The following is a 1,310-nucleotide window of genomic DNA, read 5'->3' on the forward strand; positions in this document are numbered from 1 at the left end:
ACCCTCCCCGAATTACAAATCGTCCACCCAGAAGTATTGTCACCAGGACAGGGGCAGCCTTTCAGCTCCACTGTGTGGCCCTGGGAGTTCCCAAGCCAGAAATCACGTGGGAGATGCCTGACCACTCCCTTCTCTCAACAGCAAGTAAAGAGAGGACACGTGGAAGCGAGCAGCTTCACTTACACGGTACCCTAGTCATTCAGAATCCCCAAACCTCTGATTCTGGGATATACAAATGCACAGCAAAGAATCCACTTGGTAGTGATTATGCAGCAACGTATATTCAAGTAATCTGACATGAAATAAACATGTGGGCAGAATTTGTTTTTTGGAAGAAGTTTAATCAAAGGCAGCCATAGGCATGTAAATGAATTGGAATACATTTACAGTATTAAATTTACAATGAACATGCAAAATAAAAGGACTTGTAAATAAATGCATTATGAACTGATGATACTGATTTATTTAATGGATCTCAAAACAAACTTTTAACTTAAGGCACTTTTATTTTGCCAACAAATAACAATAAACATTAAAACGGTCCACTATAAAATAACAAATGGCTAATGTACCTGAATTTTTCAGTAAAAAAATGAACTTTTAATACCAGTTGCCTAGTGTCCACTTCCTATCAATGTTACAAGCATGGCACTCAGAACAGAGACAATGGAAAATATTAAATCTGCAATCTTCTTTATGTAAATTTACCATCCTGATGTATAAATATTTTGTGGTTTATAAATTTTTTTGCTAAAACCTACAGAAAATAAGCACTGAACTGTCTTGATTATGATTCACCATTTGTTCACACTGAAAATTTTCATTGATGGGGAATACAAAAATGTTTTAATAACTGCATTTAAAAATAAATGCAGGCTCACTTTTCCACATGTAAAAAGCAATGTAATAACTGCACATCATAAAATGTGAAAAGGGGGTTGATTACTTTTGTCCAAATACGCCCATTAAAAAGGTTTTAAAAATACAATGAAACTTCTTTATAACTTTAAAATCTAGCTCAGGCACCCCTGGTTTGGAGCTGTTTATAAGGAAATTTTTCTGAGGAGGAATCATTGCTCTATAAGCATTTCATTTAATTAATAATTCTTTAATGGGAAAATGCTTGGGAGGGTCTAGATCTGTTATATATAATGAAGTTTCACTGTATTTAAAATCTGATCAATCCTACACAAAATGTTGCTTTTTGTAATTCACTGAATTTATATTACATGCTTAATTCAACCTGAATTAATTTGGGGAATATTATATGATTGATCTTACCTAAATCTAGGGCTGGGGTTTTCCAGTGT

At 34.2% G+C, this 1,310-nt stretch overlaps 2 protein-coding genes across 3 annotated transcripts in view; one reads left to right on the top strand and one right to left on the bottom strand.

Moving 5' to 3' along the window:
- The window catches only part of IGSF10 (immunoglobulin superfamily, member 10), a 34,796-nt gene extending 33,508 nt beyond the window's left edge, over positions 1–1,288 (top strand). For both annotated transcript variants that reach the window (XM_011972755.1, XM_011972756.1), the window contains one exon: positions 142–1,288. In XM_011972755.1, coding sequence (XP_011828145.1) covers positions 142–296 — 155 coding nt within the window. In that variant the 3' untranslated portion in view covers positions 297–1,288. The remainder of the gene's footprint in view (positions 1–141) is intronic.
- MED12L (mediator complex subunit 12-like) overlaps positions 1–1,310 on the bottom strand; it is a 350,848-nt gene that overhangs the window by 4,538 nt on the left and 345,000 nt on the right. The window lies entirely within an intron of this gene.

This window comes from Mandrillus leucophaeus, unplaced genomic scaffold (assembly GCF_000951045.1).
Source record: "Mandrillus leucophaeus isolate KB7577 unplaced genomic scaffold, Mleu.le_1.0 Scaffold130, whole genome shotgun sequence".
Taxonomy (NCBI): Eukaryota; Metazoa; Chordata; class Mammalia; order Primates; family Cercopithecidae; genus Mandrillus; species Mandrillus leucophaeus.